Here is an 18,417-nt window from a genome sequence, read left to right as displayed (position 1 = left end):
CTCTATTACTTGTGACTCAAGATTTGACGGATATTCTTGGATTGTCATGGTTTTCTACGCTTTCAATTGTACTAGTGAATAAATTGATCATGATTAGAAGAGTAATAATTGTGGAGTAATGTAAGTGTACTATTCCGTTAGTGATAAATTTATGCATTTTGTTAACACAAGGTCAGGGCCACAATCTTTTTTTATAACTATTTCAGTATTCTCAGGTTAACCTCAATACATTTTTAGCTATTAAAAAAATAAACTCAGGTTTTTTATTTATTTATTTTTTTTATAAATATTTTACCTATATCACTGTTCACATCTACGCACGTCATATTCTTCCATCTTTCAAATTTTTATTTAAATATTAATTTCATCCTTTACTATTTTTCTCTCTCCATATATATCTTCTTTTTTTTTTTTTTTCTTTTCGAGCAAGGCTTGTGTCCAGTGAAAGTTTTCACTGGACACAAGCCGGATCCTTTCTTTTCTCCTACATCCATCGTTCTCCAATTTTAGCATTTTCTCTCTTCAATTATAGACAAAACGACCTTTTACATTTCACAAATTTAATAATTATTTACAAATCAGAGCCTCACAAGTGTGTGTGTGTGTTTTCACAAATTCAAATGTGAAAATTTTCACAAAAAGCACAAATTAACCTTTCACAAATTCAACTTTTTTTACAAAAAAAATTGTCTTCTTCAAAGAATAAGGCTGTGTTTGTTTTGGCTGAAAATGATTTCAGGAAATCATTTTACACCAGCCTGAGTGTTTGGTAAGCACAGAAAATTGGGTCAAACGGAAATCAATTTCCGCGTTGACCGTAAAATACCCTTCCAAAGCCAGAAATGATTTTCAGTTTCTATTTTATCTTCAAATGAATTCCAGGCTCACAGACAAAGAGAGAGAGAGAGAGAGAGGGAGAGAGCAAGAAGAGAGAGCATAGGTGGCCGCCCAGCTAAGCTCCAGCTAGCCTAGATCGTGCCGCCCCCACCGCCCAGATCACGCCACCCCACCGCCCAAATCACGCGCCGGCCAAACACCCAAGACCCACAAACACTGGTCCACCCAGATCTCAGCCCACCCCTCCCTCATCACCGATCCACCTCTCCGATCGCTAGCCATGCACCCACGGTGAGTTTCTCCCTCATCTTCTCACTCCACCTCACCATCGACCAGTCAAACACCTCCTCCACCTCTGCATGAACCTGATCCACCACTGCCATAGCTCGATCTGGAACGGTATCACCATCCCTCCCTTCAATCGATCTCACCCTCCCTCTCTTCTCCACGGTGGTCTTCATCTTCTCATCTCACTTTTTCTCTCTAACCCGAACAAAACCCCTCACATATTTCTGTGTTTGATATTCTTTTTCTTTGATTTTAGATTTTGTTGTGATTGTGGTGGTTTGAGTGTTGGTGTTTTGGTGGTAACGGAGCAATGGGAGCGGTTTTTTTCCTCTTCTCAATCTGGATTTTGGGTGGTTGGTGGTGGCGGTGGCTAGACCAAGTGCTGGCCAGGGGCTGACTTGTGTTTCCTTTTCTGAAAATAGGTTTTTTACATGTAAGACCAAACACAAGAAATAATTTTCCGGTATAATTTTCACAACACAGTCAAACAACCAAACATGTTTTCCTTTTACGTAAAATAGCATTTCCGAAAATATTTATTTTCCAAAAAATATTTTACATGAACCAAAGAAAAAGAAAAAGCAATTGTTGCCACCTTTGCTTTCTCTTGCAAGCTTGTCTTCTCTAGCCATCACCTTTGTTTTCTTTCACGAGCTTGTCATTGAGTTTAGGGGTGTCCACGAGTTAGTTCAGGTTTGGTTTATGCCTAACCCAAACTCGACCCAAACACTTCGGGGTAAGTACAAACCCTTCTTCAATCATGAAGGAATGTCCGATTGAGCCTCATTGAACGGTGGTCAAGTGTCAGGTTCATCGAGTTTGTGGTAAAGGGAGAAGATATATCGAGATCTAGTTAAATCTGGCCAAGATCTCCTTATATCGACGAAGAGAGAAAGAAAAATCTTACCTAAATGAGACAAAAACAACGAAATCTAGCCTGAATATTGTTGTAGATGGCAAAAGAACCTTCAAATAGGAGGGTGGAAGTGAAGACTTTCAGATGGGTCGGGTTTTAAGCTCTCTCAACCATCACTTGAATTGATTTTGTAAAATCTATGTCTTTTATAATTGTCATAGATTGCGAAGCTCATCGGTTCAATCATGAAATCTAGAAACCGGTATGGTTGGACCGGTTCTTGAATGGTTATGTTAAATTCCTAAACGCATACCGTAGGGTTAAGGGCCTAAAGTGTATATTGGGCCTTGGGCCTAGTTCGAGGATGTGAATGGTCCGAGGAGGAATAAATAGTTATGGGTAATTCCGGTCTAAAGTCTCATAAGTAGGGAATGAATGGAAGGTGGTCCGAGGAGGAACATCTCCTTGGATAAACTGGGAACAACTCCAGTATGTATCCTGATAATTAAGGTGACCTTCCAGGAAGCTCCAACGACAAGGACGTACATCATAAATGTACCAGGGTGGTGGGAACTCAAAAATATCTAACGAAAAGCTGTTACCACCGCATTAAATGCACTACAGCTACTCTTCTGGCCGTATTTATGTGGAGAAGACCCCTGAACAGTGCTGCCTTGGCAATCACAACTCATAGAAAGCCAAAAAGGGTGTTTGATGAGACAGGTACTCAAGTAAGGGCTCAAATGATCAACAAGTGTAGGATCAAGATGGTCTAGAGGGAGCTATATAATGTAAAAGACCTCCCATGAGGAAGGGATCGGAAAAATCAGGAAGGAAACATTGTAGCAATCTAGAATCAGACTTGTAACATTACCTAAGAACTCTTTATAAGAACCAGTGTCCTCGAACTTCGCCGAGGACGTTTTTTCTTCAGTTTACACTTGTGTATTTTCATTATTTTGTCATCAAACCTACCTAACTTGTTGTTTGGATAACTAAAACCCATTTTTCTAACCCATTCTTTACAAATTCATTGTTTTAGGCTTTTTGGGCCTAAGTCCATTCATACTTTAGGCTGGGATATCAAATCTGGTCCTTACAATTGGCACCGTCTATGGGGATTACTGGGATGATAGTGAGTTCGACATTCAACAATGGTAGGTTCAGGTCCAAACCAAGCAGAATCCATGGGGTCTCAACTTCAAGATCATTTCCGCGAACTTAAGCGAAAGGGAGATCGGGAGGGAAGTGTACATACTACCCACACCAATAAAAGTCAATCTCGGGGTAAAAGCCACGTCTCTCATAAGGAGAATGCCAGAAACATGCAGAAGGAGATTGATCACTTAAAGAGAAGCTTACGCCACGAACGCAAAAGGCGAGCTCCTTCCAACTCTGATTCCTCTTTCGATGATGAAAAGGACGTAGACTATAGACAGAGATCAAGGACTCCCCCCAGTGAGTCTTTCTCATATGATGAAGATTACCGCCATGAACGCTGAAACAGAAATTCATCTTCGGGAGGCATGGAAAATGATGCTATAAGTAAAGCACTCAACCAAATTTCCAAGTCACCTTTCACGCGTTGAATTGAGAGAGGGAGACTTCCTCGGCGGTTCACTCAACCCACATTCACCCTGTATAATGGCATAACAGACCCCGTAGAGCATGTTAGCCGCTTCAATCATGGGATGGTTGTACATTCCAAGAATGAAACCTTGATGTGCAAGGTATTCCCATTCAGTCTGGGGCCTGTGGTGATAAGGTGGTTTGACAGTCTAAGGGTAGGTTCCATTGATTCCTTTAAGGAACTCACCCAAGAGTTTGGGTCCCGCTTTATTACATGTAACAGTGTTCATCGGCCTTTGGCTACCTTGTTATCTTTGTCTATGAGAGAAGGAGAAACCCTGAAAACATATTCGGATAGATATTGGAAGATGTTCAACGAGATAAATGATAATTTTGACAATGTAACCATTAGTACTTTCAAGCTCGGCCTACCTGCCGAGTATGGTTTAAGGAAGTCTTTGACTGGGAAGCATGTTACTAGTATACGCTAGCTCATGGATCAGATTGACAAGAATAAGAGGGTTGAAGAAGACCAGGAGCAAGATAAGGGGAAGGGAAATGTTATCCTTCAGGAAATGAGGGACTTCAGGTCGGACCGTTACAACAATAACAGAACCTGAAGGGATTTTGTTGGGCAGTCTGAGCCTCCAGCTCCTCAAGTGGTGAGCACTGTATTTAGAGAACCGGTGCATCAAGTTTTAGAGAAAATTAAGAACGAGCCATACTTCAGATCGCCGAACAAAATGAGTGGAGACCTTTTGAGGCGCAACCAAAGCCTTCATTGCCTGTATCACCAAGAGCGGGGGCATACCACCGAGGACTGCTAAACGTTGTGGAACCATCTGGAGCAACTGGTAAAAGAGTGGAGGTTACAACAATTTCTGTATCGACCCAATGGACAAGGAGACCAGTCAAGGGCAGGAGCTCAGGGAAATGCTCCTCCAAGGCCCCCTTTAAGTACAATCAATGTCATTTTTGCTACACCGGAGAGAATAGGTTCTTGCCCTTCCAAGGTGATGTCTGTAGTTAGATCACCAGCCGAGGATTCCAACTCCAAGCCGAAGAGGGCTAGACTGGAAATCCGACTTTCGTTGAGTTTCTCGGACAAAGACAAGATTGGAACCATCCAACCACATGATGACGCTTTGGTGGTCACCCTCAGGATAGGGGGGTATGATGTAAAGATAGTAATGTTGAACCAGGGCAGTTGTGTAGAAGTCATGTATCCTGACTTGCATAGAGAACTAAACTTGAAACCTGAAGACCTAATAACCTACGATTCGCCTCTGGTAAGTTTTGATAGGAAGCTTGTTATCCCGAAGGGCCAGATTAGGTTGCTTGTACAGGCCAGCTCAGAGGTAGTGGAAGTGGACTTCATAGTGGTGGATGCATACTCCCCTTACAAGGCCATTGTGGCCAGACCCTGGCTTCATACCTTGGGTGCTGTTTTTTCAACTATGCATCAGAAGGTGAAGTATCTATTCAGAGACCGAATTAAGGAGCTGGTAGGGAACCAATCCATGGCTAGGTAGTGCCTCGTGTATGCAATTTTGCATCAACCAGCAACTGAGTCCTCAGCCTCAGTTAAGGAAGGTTTATAGCAGCCAAAGTCTTCGAAATTACCAACAAAGGGGCCAGCTGAGGAGGCCAAATGTGAAGATTTAGAGAAATTCGTCGTAGGTGATGATCCAGAAAAGTTTTTTCAGGTTGGAGCTCAACTACCACCTCAGGAGAAGGAGGAGTTGGTGATATTTCTCAAGAAGAACGTTGATGTATTCGCTTGGAATGCTTACGAAGCTCCGGGGGTGGATCTGATCTTCATTTGCCATCATCTAAATTTCATAAAGCTCCGGAGCAAATGTTTAATATGATGCCTTTAATATGATTCGTTGTGGTTCTTTTTTAACTCTGTGAGCTCTCGATTGCTGCGCATTGGGTGAAAATGGTGGTGGTGGCTTTGGATCAGTACTCGCTGGGAGTGATCATCGTCTCAGTTTTTGAGCTCGTCATTGCGATTTATAGCTTCGTCGCCGCGAAGAAAAAGGTCGCTGGAGAGGCGCAAACTGAGGTAGTGAATTGTGTCACGGTGGCAGCCACTAACGGAGAATGTAGATCCACTAACGCCGTCGACGCCGACGTTATCATCGTCGATGCTGGCATTGCCGGCTCCGCTCTCGCTCACACTCTCGGCAAGGTTCGTCAAATTCTCTATCATTTCTCAAGAAGACTAAGAAGTGGCACGTATGTGTAGATTTCACAAACTTGAACAGAGCCTGCCCAAAAGACCATTTCCCTATGCCTCGGATTGACCAGCTGGTGGACGCAATGGTAGGCCATCCTCGAATGAGTTTTTTGGATGCCTTTCAAGGGTACCATCAGATACCTTTGGCTTTGGACAACCAAGAGAGGACAAATTTTGTTACTCCTATTGGAAATTACCATTACAAAGTAATGCCCTTTGGTTTGAAGAATGCATGGGCTACCTACCAGAGGATGATGATTAGGATGTTTGAGCCACAGTTAGGAAAAAACATTGAGATTTATATCGACGATATGGTGGTAAAAAGCAAGGTAGAGTCCAAGCATGTTAATAACCTCGGAAATATCTTTGCTATCTTGAGGAAGTATAAGCTACGACTTAATGCTTCCAAGTGTTCTTTTGGCGTCGGATCAGAGAAGTTCTTGGGCTACATGGTCACACATCGTGGGAATGAGGTCAACCTTGACCAAATCAAGGCAATCAACAATCTGCAACCGCCTCGGAATCCCAAAGAGGTCCAGAGGCTAACTGGGATGATTGTTGCTTTAAACCGGTTCATCTCTCAGTCAGCAGATAAGTGTAGGCCTTTCTTTCAATTGTTGAAAAAATGGAAGGGATTTGAATGGATCGAGGAGTGTGCCTTGGCTTTCCAGCAGTTGAAAGAGTACCTTTGTTGGCCGCCCATTATGCCTAGGCCTGAGGTGGATGAGGTTCTGTTTGCTTACATCGTCGTCGCCTCCCACGCAGTAAGTTTGGTTTTGATCCGGGTTGACAGTGGTGTGTAGAGGCTAGTCTATTACATAAGCAAGTCACTACATGAAGCTAAGGTCCGGTACTTACCACTTGAGAAGGCCATTTTAGCAATGGTGCATGGCACTCGTAAGCTCCCCCATTATTTCCAATCACACACGGTTGTTGTCTTGACTCAACTCCCGCTCAAATCTTTACTTCGGAGTGCCGACTACACAGGGAGAATTGCAAAATGGAGCACGATTCTAGGGGCTTTTGATATCAAATATATGCCTTTCACCTCTGTCAAGGGTAAGGTCCTCGCCGATTTGGTGGCTGAGTTTTGTCAAAACCCCATCAGAAGATAAATTAGAGGAGCAAAACATGGATAGAAAATTGGTTGGTGTAATCTCCTTGCAAGAGCCCTTGTCCTGGAAGGTCTATGTTGATGGTGCGGCTAATCACAAAGGATCTAGAGTGGGGCTCGTTCTGATATCTCCTAAGAAGATCACAATTGAAAAGTCCCTAAGATTAGGATTCTCGGCTATGAACAATGAGGCCGAGTACGAAGCTCTGTTGGTAGGGATGACCATGGTTCAGAAGATGGGTGGAAAAGCAGTGGAAATATTCTCCGATTCAAGGCTGGTTGTAGGCCAAGTCTAGGGAGAATTGGAAGCTAGAGACCCTAGAATGCAGGGATATTTGAGCTAGGTTAAACATTTACAGTCTGGATTTGAATTTTTCAATTTGTCACAAGTCCCTAGAAGTAGAAATACCCATGCAGACTCCCTTGCCACATTGGCAACCTACAGAGTTTACCCAGGGTGATCCTTGTGGAGGACTTATGCAAACCTACAGAGGAAAAGGGAAGCACGGTCCATGTTCACCAAATAAGGGTAAGGCTTAATTGGATGGACCCTATTGTGCTATTCCTTAAGGACGATGTCCTGCCTGAGAGTAAGTCCGAGGCCGACAAGATACAGAGAAAAGCTCATCGGTTTTGGTTGTCCGAGGACCAAATTTATACAAAAGATCCTTCTCTGGCCCATACCTGCTATGTGTACGCCCTGAAGTAGTTGAACTGCTCCTGGAAGAATTACATGAAGGGATTTGTGGAAGTCACACGGGGGGCAGATCTTTATCTCATAGGGCCCTCACACAAGTTTATTGGTAGCCGAAGAAATGAGCACATGACTATGTGAAGAAGTGAGACCAACGCCAAAGATTTGCGCCAAATATTCATCAACCAGGTGGAGTCCTTAACCCTCTATCCAGCCCTTGACCTTTTGCTCAGTGAGGGTTGGATATTGTAGGCCCTTTCCCTAAGGCAGCAGGAAATAAGAGGTATTTGTTGGTCGGCACAGACTACTTCACCAAATGGGTTGAAACTGAACCATTGGCAAATATCAGGGACATGGATGCCAAAAGATTTGTCTGGAAAAACATTATCACACGATTTGGAATCCCACACACCCTCATCTCGGACAATGGACTTCAATTTGATAGTAAAGCCTTCAGAAGATACTGTTGTGATCTAGGAATAAAAAACAGGTATTCCACTCTAGCCTATCCACAAGGGAACGGACAGGCTGAGGTTGTCAATAAAGTCATAGTAGGTGGACTTAAAAAGAGATTGAACGACGCAAAGGGAAAATGGGTGGAAGAGTTGCCACACGTCCTCTAAACATATCGAACTACTCCTCGCAGGTCCACTGGGGAAACCCCCTTTTCAATGACTTATGGGGCCAAGACTATTATTCCTTTAGAAACTAGATTCCCTACGCTAAGAACAAGTTCTTTCACCCCGAGCAGCAATGATGGGCTGTTGGAGAAAAGCTTGGACTTAATTGAAGAGCGTAGAGAGAATGTCATGGTCCAATTGGCCTACTACTAACACAAGCTCAAGTAGGGGTATGATGCCAACGTAAAGCTAAGGCCATTAACAGTCGGAGACTTGGTTTTGAGAAAGGTTATAAGAACCGCAAAGAACCCAGCATGGGGAAAATTAGGTTCCAACTGGGAAGGGCCATATCGTATCACCTCGGTGGTTGGAATAGGTACCTATTATCTCAAAGATCTAGAGGAAAAGATTGTACCACGTCCCTGGAATGTACATAACCTTAGAAGATAATATTATTAATGAAGTTTTTCTTCACCCTATTTGGGTTTATTATGTTACATGTTATGCATCCCCGACATCTATCTAAGTATCAAACAGAACCTTAGTCATGCCTAGCTCCTCGGACCACATACCTTGGGGAAATTGATATCTTTCATTCATTGCTCTAAGTATTAAATAGAACCTTAGCTACGCTTGGCTCTTCGGACCACGTGCTTTGGGAAAATTAATACTCCCTAACATCTATCTAAGTATCAAACAGAACCTTGGTCATGCTTGACTCCTCGGACCACATACCTTGGAGAAATTGATATATTTTATTCATTACTCTAAGTATTAAACAGAACCTTAGCTATGCCTAGCTCTTCAGATCACATGCTTTGGGAAAATTAATACTCCCTGACATCTATATAAGTGTTAAACAGAACCTAAATTATGCCTGGCTCCTTGGATCATATACTTTGGGGAAATTAACACTCTATGACATATTCCTAAGTGATTAAACAGAACCAAAGTTATGCCTGACTCCTCGGACCATATACTTTGGGGAAATTAACATTCAATGACATCTTTATAAGTATTAAACAGAACATTAGCTATGCCTGGTCACTCGGACCACATACTTTGGTAAAATTAACACTCAATGGCATCTTTATAAGTGTTAAACAGAACTTTAGCTATGCCTGGTCTCTTGGACCACATACTTTGGTAAAATTAACACTCAATGACGACTTTACAAGTGCTGAACTGAACCTAGGTAATGTCAAGCTCCTCGGACCACATACTTTGGGGAAACTAACTTTTTGTGATGTTTTATTTTTCATTAAAGTGTCAAGACTAATCCAAGGTTACAACCAACTGCTCGGATTGGTAACTTTGAATAAGTTAAAATCCTTTGTTACTTGCCTAAGTGTTAAACAGAATGGAGGATGTATCCCCCCTTTTTTATCCTGGGCAAGATATATTGCTCATCCACATTAAATTCTACCTTCGTAGCAAAGGGTTCAGCTCTCAGCACAAATATGTGGTAAACCTCTTTATTCATAGTACTTGATCAAATTACTTAAACTATTAGCAGTGTTTTGTGTTGTTACTCGTTTTTATCAAGGATAGAGTGGCCGCAATTCAAGACTGCATGCAATAGTAATAAGTTAAAAAAGGTATAAAGTGAAAACACTTAGAGTAACAAAAAAAAGGTCAATTAATTGATTAAAAGGAAAGTACATAACAAATAATGGCAGAGGCCAGAACAAGAAGGAAATAACATGAAGATAAAAAAAAGAAAAAAAAAATCCTACAACTACTTCTTTGCTGATTGAAGGCCCTCATTGGAGTCAGATGCCTTAAGCTCAGCACTCCCAGTCTTGGACTTAGATTTAACTTCTTTAGCTTGGGAGACAACATCCTTGATTGTAAGGGCGTCCTCGGACGGAGTGTCTTTGTCTGAGGGCAGGGTCTCCTTACCCTTATCTGCCCCTATGGAGGCCCCAGCATCAAAAGTAGTCCTGGATACTTGGGACCTACTCAGGAGGAGGAAGGGGTAGAGCAGTGGGAGGGAGGTCCGCTGGAATTTCTTGGATATGCTCAGGAAAAAATATTTTCTCAGCTTTCCTCAGCTCGGAGTCAGCAGGGACCCTTGCACTATTGAGCGCCCCTATCTAGGTCTCAACGCAGCACTCCCTACACACTCCAGCCACCTCCTCAGCCAACCTATTTTCTATATCCTCCACCCCACGTTCGTAGAATGCTATCTCCACAACTGTAGTAGTTTCTTTGGCCACCCGAGCTGCCTCTTTAGCTACATCTTTTACCTTCTGTAACTCGGCCTTGAGATCTATAACGAATTGTTTCTAAGTGGCCAAGGCACTCAGGCACTCCTTGTCTGCCTCCTTCAGCTTGTTGGTCAGCTCTCTGTGCTCCTCCTTAAGGGCTCCAAAAACCTTTTCAGCATTAGCTCGGGAGTAGGCCTCAACATTAACTTTATCGCGAGCATTCCTGACCCATTCCTCAGCTACAAAAACTTGTTGGGTGATCTGCATAATAATAGCAAAGTGGTCAAATATGTACATATAAATAAGTATGAATCCTAGCGTTGAACTTAGAAGGGTATTGACTGACTTACCATGGCTAAGTCCCTCTTCAGGGACATGAAAATGTCATGTTACCTTGTACGCCTAAGGCCCTCCATGTCTCTAGGTAGGAGAAAAGGCTGCTCTAAGGCCTCTGTGAGGAGGGTGGCGTACCCCCTTTGGGACTCCCAAATAGTGGCATCCCAAGGAATGGGAGTACCCCCCACCTCTAGCTGAGGGGCCCATATGCGCGACCCTCGGCGCACTTCAGCACCAGTCTCCTCCCTGCTCTCCACGGAGGGAGCCCGTTTGTCCTTAACATTCTTGGGCTGTTTCGCCCCTTTCGGAGGAATAATCTCCCCTTCCTCCCCTTCCTGTGCCTTTCTCTTCTTTTTTAAATTAGGACAAGGGAGCAGTCCCTCTACGATCACAGGGGGAGGAGGAGGGGGAAGATTAGGAGGAACTTGGGTTTTGGAGACTTCTTTTGAAGTTGACCCCTTATTCCAGTTGGCCAACAGACCCTTTAAGCTGGACCTTTGCTTTAAGTCCATACCTTCTTCTTCCTCCAAGTTGGTATCAACTCGAGTAACTATCAACCTCAGAGAATGAGCAATAGAAAACCTATCCAAATTGGCCTCAGAGTCCGAGAGCTCTACCGGCCTTTCTGGCACTTCACTTTCCTCCTCAAGACAGAATTAGTCGATCTCGGGCTCGAGGGATAAGGGTGTAGAGGCTATCTCCTCTCTCGAAGCGGCTACTTCCCGAGATGCGCGTTGAATGGGTAGCTCAACAGGCAGAAGGTCTCTCCTAGACAAGAACCTCAGCTTAGAGACGTCTATGCGTGCTAGCCTGGGGTCACCAGCCCTTATTGCCTGGCCAATGTCCTGGAATATGCGAGATAGTGGCTCGTAGTTCAAAATTAAGTGGGTGACCCGTAACTGTCTGTCTTCGCTTATGAATATCTCGGACCTCAGCAATTTGTTAAGACCCAGTATGTTGACGTGACTAAGTCTCGGAGCGACGTGGTTTTTATCTACAAAAACATCCGAGGAGGAAATTGTGGTTAGAAAAATAAAAACTATCATCTGAGAAGGCGAGATGTTAAGGCAAAGTTAAAAAAAAATGTATATATAAGAAAACTAAAATCCTTACTAAGGGACCTAATCCTAAGGTACCCCACCTAGTTTTCCTGCCCAAACTGGGCAATGAAGACCGTCGTGCCACTCTTCGGAGGCGACCAAATAATCATCTTTCAAGCCCTTGTTGGACTTAGAAAGGTAGGATATCAACCTAACAACGTCAGACTGAGACTTGAGGTAATATCCCTCGTTGGCAAGGAAATGATACTTGTACATGTGAACGACGTCGTGCCATGTGAGCCCTAGGTTCATCTAATCGTTCAAGGCATCTACACTCCCTAGGACTCTAAACAGGTTGGGAGCGCACTGATGGGAATACAACCTGTGATTGAGCAGGTAGTCTCTGGTTATCCTACCCATGGAAAGTGTCATTCCTCCCTCTATAAAGGCGATCATTGGAATGACAACTTCACCTTCTTCTCTGTCTATAAGTATTCAGTCCGGGGGACAATATTCTAAAACCACTCCCTGTGAGATATGATATTTGGCTCTAAAACCCTCCATACCGGCCGGAGGGTCCATTAAGTGCTTGAATCTACCCATCTAAGCGAATGTAGATGACACGAAGGAAGTTTTCTAAAAAGGAAGAAGGTCGAGGAGTTTGGCTGAGGAGAAAAAGAAAATTTAAAGAGAGAGATACTTACGAAAGTGAGTGTATTTAACCTTGAACCTTTAGAAAAGTCTCTTGGAAATTTTCTTAAGGAAATGAATTAGGGAGATTTAGGAGTGTAGGGAGCTTTGAGAGTTGGAGTGCTTGAGATCTTTGGAGAACTTGAAGATTCATAAAGTAAAGGGAAAATGATTTCCCTCAAGGCTTTATATAAAGTGTGGGAATGAATGAGAGTAATCCCGCTCAAAATTCCTAGAAAAATATCAACCTTTGGATTTGCGCGTCACCGTTCGATGGGGGGGGGATAGGACGCCGCCTGGAGCAATTAATGAAGCTTCGCGGGTTTCGAAACGTCAGTAACAATTATGAGGCACATAAAACAGCACTCCTGCACGTGTGAACCAAGGAATCAGTTGGTATTAACCCTTAAAAAATCAAAACCCCATTTTTCTCCTCGGATGAGAGGGAAAAAAATTGAGTTTTGAGGGACTATTGTAGGGTTAAGGGCCTAAAGTGTATATTGGGCCTTAGGCTTGGTCTGAGGACACAAATGGTCCAATGAGGAATAAATAGCTATGGGTAATTCCAGTCTAAAGCCTCATAAGTAGGGAATGAATGGAAGGTGGTCCAAGGAGGAACATCTTCTCGGATAAACTGGGAACAACTCCAATATGTATCCTGATAATTAAGGTGACCTTCCAGGAAGCTCCAGCAACAAGGACGTGCATCATAAACATACCAGGGTGATGGGAACTCAACAAATATTTAAGGTAAAGCTGTTACCACCGCATTAAATGCACTACAACTACTCTTCTGGCCGTATTTATATGGAGAAGATCTCTGAACAGTGCTGCCTTGGCAATCAAAACTCACAGAAAGCCAAAGAGGGTGTTTGATGGGACAGGTACTCAAGTAAAGGATCAAATGATCAACAAGTGTAGGATCAAGATGGTCCAGAGGGAGCTATATAATGTAAGAGACCTCCTATGAGGAAGGGATCGGAAAAATCAGGAAAGAAACACTATAGCAATCTAGAATCAGACTTGTAACATTACCTAAGAACTCTATATAAGAACTAGTGTCCTCGGACTTCGCTGAGGACGTTTTTTCTTCAGTTTACACTTGTGTAATTTCATTATTTTATCATCAAACCTACCTAACTTGTTGTTTGGATAACTAAAGCCCAGTTTTCTAATCCATTCCCTACAAAATTTATTGTTTTGGGCTTTTTGGGCCTAAGTCCATTCATACCTTGGGCTGGGATATCAAATTTGGTCCTTACACATATATTTTCTATTGAAAATAAATAAAAATCAAATATGAAAATAAATAAAAACCACATACGTTTGTAGAGAGAGAGAGAGAGAGAGAGAGAGAGAGAGAGAGAGAGAGAGAGAGAGAGAGAGAGAGAGAGAGAGAGAGGTAAATATTAGAGAGTGAGGTAAATATTTTTTAGATGGATTACCTTACTTGGCCTTTTTCAAATCACTCAGGGTCTATTTAAGATCTGTTTATTTTATTAAAATTGAAAACTTTTTGTTGAAAGTATTGTAAATAAAAGTAAAAGTTAACTGAAATAGTATAGTGAGACCCATGAATAGTACCAAAAAGTGTAGTGGAGCTTATGAATAGTAGCAAAAATAAGCTGAATAGTAAAATAAACTGGCTTTTTAATTTGAACCCAAACACACTGATTCTTGAAATTTTCAGGGGAAAGAGAGAGTTAGAGAGATGGAGAAGAAGTTGATTCGAAATATGAAAAAGGAGAAATGGAAAGCTTAAAAAATGAGGGGGCTGGGTGTTGGGTCACTAAGGGTGTGTTTGTTTGAAAGTGAAATAAGGTGGATGGAAAACTTTATAGAGAAGATGAGAATGAAAACTTTTTTGGTGGGTGTTTGGTTGGAGGGAGGGGAGGGAAAAAAATTGGTGGGGCTCGAGTGTTTTCTCTCAAGGCACACCAAAATGTTTTCTCTCTAAAATTGAGAGAAAACCGAGTGGGAGAAATTTAATAGATAAATGACAAAAATGCCTATGTGCACTTGCACATGGGCTTGTCCAATCTGTTGTTTGTTTGTTTGTTTTTTTTTTTTTTTTTTTTTGGGGTCTGGTCTATAGACTTTGTACTTTGCTTATTCCTTCTTCTTCTTCTTCTTTTTCTTCTAGTTTGGAACTTGCCTATTACTTTTTCTTTTTTTTTTCTCTTCTGCTTTCTTTTGTGATTTTTTGTTTTTGTTTTTTTGTTTAGACATGATTTTTTTTTCTATATATAATTTTTATTTCCTAATAAATTCGGGTGATTTTTTTTTTCACTTTTTTTTTAATAGGGCATCATTTTTTAATAAGAGTATATAAGTAAATTTATACACATTTTTTCTATATCTCTGCTTTTTCACTCACAACCAAATAGAAATGAGAGAAATTAAAATTTTTTCTATTCTCTTACTTTTCCATCATCTCAAAATTTTCTATTTTTTTACTTTTCTACTCCTCCAATCAAAACCCAAGAAAAAAAACAAAGATAAAAAGAAAGAAGTGGGTAGGTGGCGTGGTAGGTGGTGAGAGATTTAATGGGTAGTGTTGACTACTTGACTTTTGAGTGCAAAGATTAAATGAAACGTTTTTTATTTTTTATTTTTATTTTTATTTTATTTTTCGTTCCAATTGTTTTAACTTTCTCTTTCTCCATTCAATGCAGCACTACTTTTCTAGAGTAAGAGTACCAGCATAGCATCCGGGAATGCCAAAAAAAACTTATTTTACGTTCTCATATATTACTTTATTTATTTTGCTAACTTAGGGTGCGTTTGAATCGACTTCAAACGCATTCCGGAAATGATTTTCCGGAAAATAGTGTGTTTGGTTGGTCCGGAAAATTCTATTTTCCGGAAATTGAAATCCGTTGACCGAAAAAAAACGCCTTTGACCACGGAAATCAATTACCGGCTCTATTTTCACTTCAAACGCATTCCGGAAAAGAGAGAGAGAGAGAGAGAGCGCGCGCGCGCGAGGGAGAAGGCCAGTAACGGCGCGATCTCCAGTCCTAAGACCAGTCCGACGGCGCGATCGACGGCGCGATCTCGCGAACGTCGTTCGCGAGATCGCGCCGTTGATCGCGATCTCGCCTTCGCGAGATCGCGCCGGATCGCGATCGCGATCGACGGCGCGATCTCGCGAAGCGTCGATCGCGCCGGATCGCGATCGCGATCGACGGCGCGATCTCGCGAACGCGAGATCGCGCCGTCGCGAGATCGCGACGTTGATCGCGATCTCGCCTGCGCAATCTCGATCGCGATCTCGCCTTCGCGAGATTGCGCCGGCGAGATCGCGATCCGCCGGCGAGATCGCGATCGCGCGATCTGGATTTGGGTTTTCTGGGTTTGGTTTTGCCCCTGGATTTGTGTTTTCCTATCTTCTTTTCCAAACACTAGAAAATGTTTTCCGGAAAATTTTTTGAAATGCAACCAAACACACACAAATATTTTCCTTTTCCAGAAATTAACATTTCCGGAAAATATGTATTTTCCGGAAAACGTTTTACGGCAACCAAACACAGCCTTATTTTACAACTCACTCTACATTTTAATTTTTATTTTTATAAACAACCCAATAAAATAATATAAACTATCTAATAAAATAATAAAAAGTATTTTTGTCTTTCTCTTTCCTCCCACTATCTTCTTTTTTACAACCTATGAATAATACAACTTTTTTTTTCCTCTTCTGCTTTCTTTTGTGATTTTTTGTTTTTATTTTTGTTTTTTTCTTTATATATGATTTTTTTCCTAATAAATTCGGGTGATTTTTTTTGTCACTTTTTTGTTTTTGTTTTAATAGGGCATCATTTTTTAACAAGGATATATGAGTAAATTTATACACATATTTTTTCCATCCCTCTACTTTTTCACTCCCATCCAAACAAAAATAAGAGAAATTAATTTTTTTTCTATCTTATCACTTTTTCACTCTTCCATAATTTTCTATCTTTCTACTTTTTCACTCCTTCAATCAAATTTCCAAAGAAAAAACAACAGAGATAAAAAGAAAGAAGTGGATAGGTGGCGTGGTGGGGGATTTAAAGAGGAGTGTTGACTACTTGACTTTTGAGTGCTAAGATTAAGAAAAATGTTTTATTTATTTTTTATTTTTTCGTCTCTTTCCGTTCCAATTATTCTAACTTTCTCTTTCTTCATTTAATGTAGTACCCGTTTGGATACAGCTAATAAAGGTCAGCATCTACCCTTTGACCTTTTTTTTTGTTGAGAACGTGCACTGTGGGTCCCGTGTAGGAAGAGAAAAGCGTTTTTTTTTTTTATTTTTTTTTTATTTTTTTTTATTTTCCCGTGGGTTCTGTGTATTGTTCATGGGAGAAATTATAGAGTCCTCTGGTGAACCACGTCACTTGTCCACCATTCCACTAAAAAACTACCACTTATTTAAAATTGTTGAGTCAGTAATTAATTTCTGTTTAAAATTTTTTTCTAACTAACAATTTTAAATAGGTGGAAGTTTTTTAGTGGAATGGTAGATCATATCACTTGTCCACCATGTGGATCTTATAATTTCTCTTGTTCACGGGACCCACAAGTACTTTATTAAAAAAAAAACTTTAAAATTGGATCTTACAATACTATTCACACATTTAAAAATTATTTTACTACAATGTTTTCAGTTTTCAACAAAATAAGTGATATCAAAACAGACCCATAGTACTACTTTTCTAGAGTAAGAGCACTAGCATAGCATCCGGGGATACAAACATTACTTTATCTATTTTATCAACTCATTTTACAACTCACTCTGCATTTTAGTTTTTATTTTTACATACAACCCTATAAAATATTATAAACCACCTAATAAAATAATAAAAAGTATTATTCTCTCTCTTTTCCCCCACTATCTTTTTCCTTACAACCTATGAATAGTAAGGTTGTATATATGCAACCTTACTATTCATAGGTTGCAAATTTTTTTAAGTATATAAAACCAGATGGAGTGGGTTTTTGCTGTTTTGGGTTGTAAATAGAAATTGGGGGTGTTTACACAATTACACCCTCCATGCTAGTGCTCTAATGTTACTATTTTTTTTTTTTTTTGGTAAACTCCTAGAGCCATTATTACTTACCATTTAGTTTAGCAAAAAAAAAAAAAAAAAATTATTTACCATTCATAATTAATAGGCATGTTCTCTTTTGCTAGGGAAAAAAGAAGAAGAAGCCATATGGTGATACAAATACAACACAAATATTGGCATAAATATAATTTAAATCTAATAAATGCTTAATTTTTTTAATATACAACATTACCTATATAATTTAAATAACCAAACAATTATATATTATTTAAATGATAATATATTATATGACTATATAAGTGATTCTTATAAAAAATAAAAATAAAATATATATATATATATATATAAAAGTGATAATGTACAATAATAATTAATATATAAATTAAATAATAAATGAACTTTAGTATAACTTTGCTATTATGTGTTGTGACTTATTTTTTTAAAATTTTGAAATATATTTTTATACTAAATATTACCAATTATAAATTTATTATATATCTTATTACTTTTTTTTATAATTTTAAAATTATTAATTATTTATTTATGACGTCGCCGATTTAACCATCAACAACCATTCATTTTCGGTTCTTTGATTGATCTGGTTTATAAAACCATAGTTTTGCTCTTACTTTTATTTTACAACAAAAAAGAAAAAGTTTTAAAGATTCTTACTTTTTCACCCTTTTAGCCCGCATCTAACACCATCAAAATACTTGTCCAAAATGTCACTCTAACATTTATTGAAGATGAGATGGAGAGGCGTAACTAAAACTCTCCTAACTTTAATACCGTAGATGATGTTAAGTTTGAACTTAAATGCAATGCTCGAACACCATAATTCATATGAAACCAAATCAGTGCATTTTAGAA

The 18,417-nt window shown here is 40.3% G+C and overlaps 1 protein-coding gene across 1 annotated transcript; it reads left to right on the top strand.

Annotated features, from left to right (window-relative positions):
- The first annotated feature begins 4,566 nt into the window (after positions 1 to 4,566).
- Positions 4,567 to 5,082, top strand: LOC126719663 (uncharacterized). The gene has a single exon (XM_050422194.1). The coding sequence runs from the start codon at positions 4,567 to 4,569 to the stop codon at positions 5,080 to 5,082; it is 516 nt and encodes a 171-aa protein (XP_050278151.1).
- Positions 5,083 to 18,417: the final 13,335 nt, after the last annotated feature.

This window comes from Quercus robur, chromosome 3, assembly GCF_932294415.1.
Source record: "Quercus robur chromosome 3, dhQueRobu3.1, whole genome shotgun sequence".
Classification (NCBI taxonomy): Eukaryota; Viridiplantae; Streptophyta; class Magnoliopsida; order Fagales; family Fagaceae; genus Quercus; species Quercus robur.
Note: the sequence above shows the minus strand (reverse complement) of the source record. Positions and strands in the feature narration are given on the sequence as shown.